General features: G+C 21.5%; 1 protein-coding gene across 1 annotated transcript; it reads right to left on the reverse strand.

Annotated features, from left to right (window-relative positions):
* Positions 1 to 573: 573 nt before the first annotated feature.
* On the reverse strand, positions 574 to 976 carry LOC135951151 (uncharacterized). Its single transcript, XM_065500738.1, has one exon. The coding sequence runs from the start codon at positions 889 to 891 to the stop codon at positions 766 to 768; it is 126 nt and encodes a 41-aa protein (XP_065356810.1). The 5' UTR covers positions 892 to 976; the 3' UTR covers positions 574 to 765.
* Between the last annotated feature and the right edge of the window lie 480 nt (positions 977 to 1,456).

Below are 1,456 nucleotides of genomic sequence, written 5' to 3' on the forward strand. Positions count from 1 at the left end.
TTGTATTTTTTTTTTTTATTTTGCTTATAAATGCTGCTCCAATGAATTTGTGTTTTTTTTTATTTATTTCTTTATTCACCATTATTATTACCTTTTTATTTATATAGTATATATGTATTTTTGTATATATTTATATATATAGTTATGTAGATATTTCAAGTATATAGATGAGAAACCAATTGTTTATATATAGATTTTAAAATATATATAAAACAAAAAACATACGAGGGGAATTTGAAACACAAAAAATATATTTTGTTTTTATTTATTTTTTTTTATACACTCAAGCTATTTTTGCAAATTTTTGTTGCTTTATATAAATACAAATCTTTTTGTTTAAAATTATGTAAATAATATTTTTTTTTAGAATTTAGATTTTGGATTTCTTTTTAATTAAAATTTTGTTTAATTTTTTTTTAGATTTTTTTTTCAAGCTTAAATCTTGTGGTTGTTTAACCATAAAACTTTTTCTTATATTCAGTTGTTGTAGTTATTCTCTGTAGAATTGTAAAAAAGAATATAAAATTCTTTTGTTTTCAACAATTCTAAGCAGACTTCCTTTTTTTTTGTAAATTTGTTGGTTAAAACAAAAGAATTCCGTTGAATTTGAATAATCTACTTCCTTTTAAGGAATTTCTTTTGTTGTTTCACTTTTTTTTATTTGTTTTGTTTTGGTCACAAAATAAATTCTTTTCTTTCCAGAACCTTTACACTTCACAATAATTATTTTATTAATTTTTGTCGTTTTTTTTTGTTGGAGGGGATTTATTCACCCGTTATGCGTCGCGATAGAATCTCGATTAGATATCGACAGGTGTCAATTCTAAGACGTTGATCAATTACAATATTTAGCAGTTTAGAGCTTCTGCAAGATGAGCACAGTTTCATCATTTGATGTAGACTGATATAAAAATTTTCAAGATATAAAGCAAATAGCTTCAAAAAACAATCCCACAAGTAAAATATACAAATAAAAACAAAAAAATCTCTACAAATACAATAACTACATACATATGTACATTAACCAAAAAAAATAATGAAAAGAGTGTAATGTATATAATAGATTTAATATAAAAAGATACAATAAAAAAGAGTAATAATGCCTCTATGTATCAAAAACTAAGAGCATTTTTAGTTACTCTCTTAAAATTTGTTCTCTTTTTTCTGCAGTTAATATTGCCACAGAAAAAGTATCCAAAATGTTTGAATTTCTTCTTTGTTTAGTTAGTTATAATCATTGTATAACCTTTGATAATTTATTTATATTATATTGTCAGTTTTGTTAATTATTATTATTTGTGTTATTGCTATTTCTCCATTTCATATAAATATTGTAGATTTATATGGGTTGAATATTTTGATTAATCTAAATATGTTTTCTGTAAACCGGTATAATTGAGTTTAATATTTTATTATTGAACTTAATTAATTTGAAATTAATTTATATGTATTTTGA

This window comes from Calliphora vicina, chromosome 2 (genome assembly GCF_958450345.1).
Source record: "Calliphora vicina chromosome 2, idCalVici1.1, whole genome shotgun sequence".
In the NCBI taxonomy this organism is placed as follows: domain Eukaryota; kingdom Metazoa; phylum Arthropoda; class Insecta; order Diptera; family Calliphoridae; genus Calliphora; species Calliphora vicina.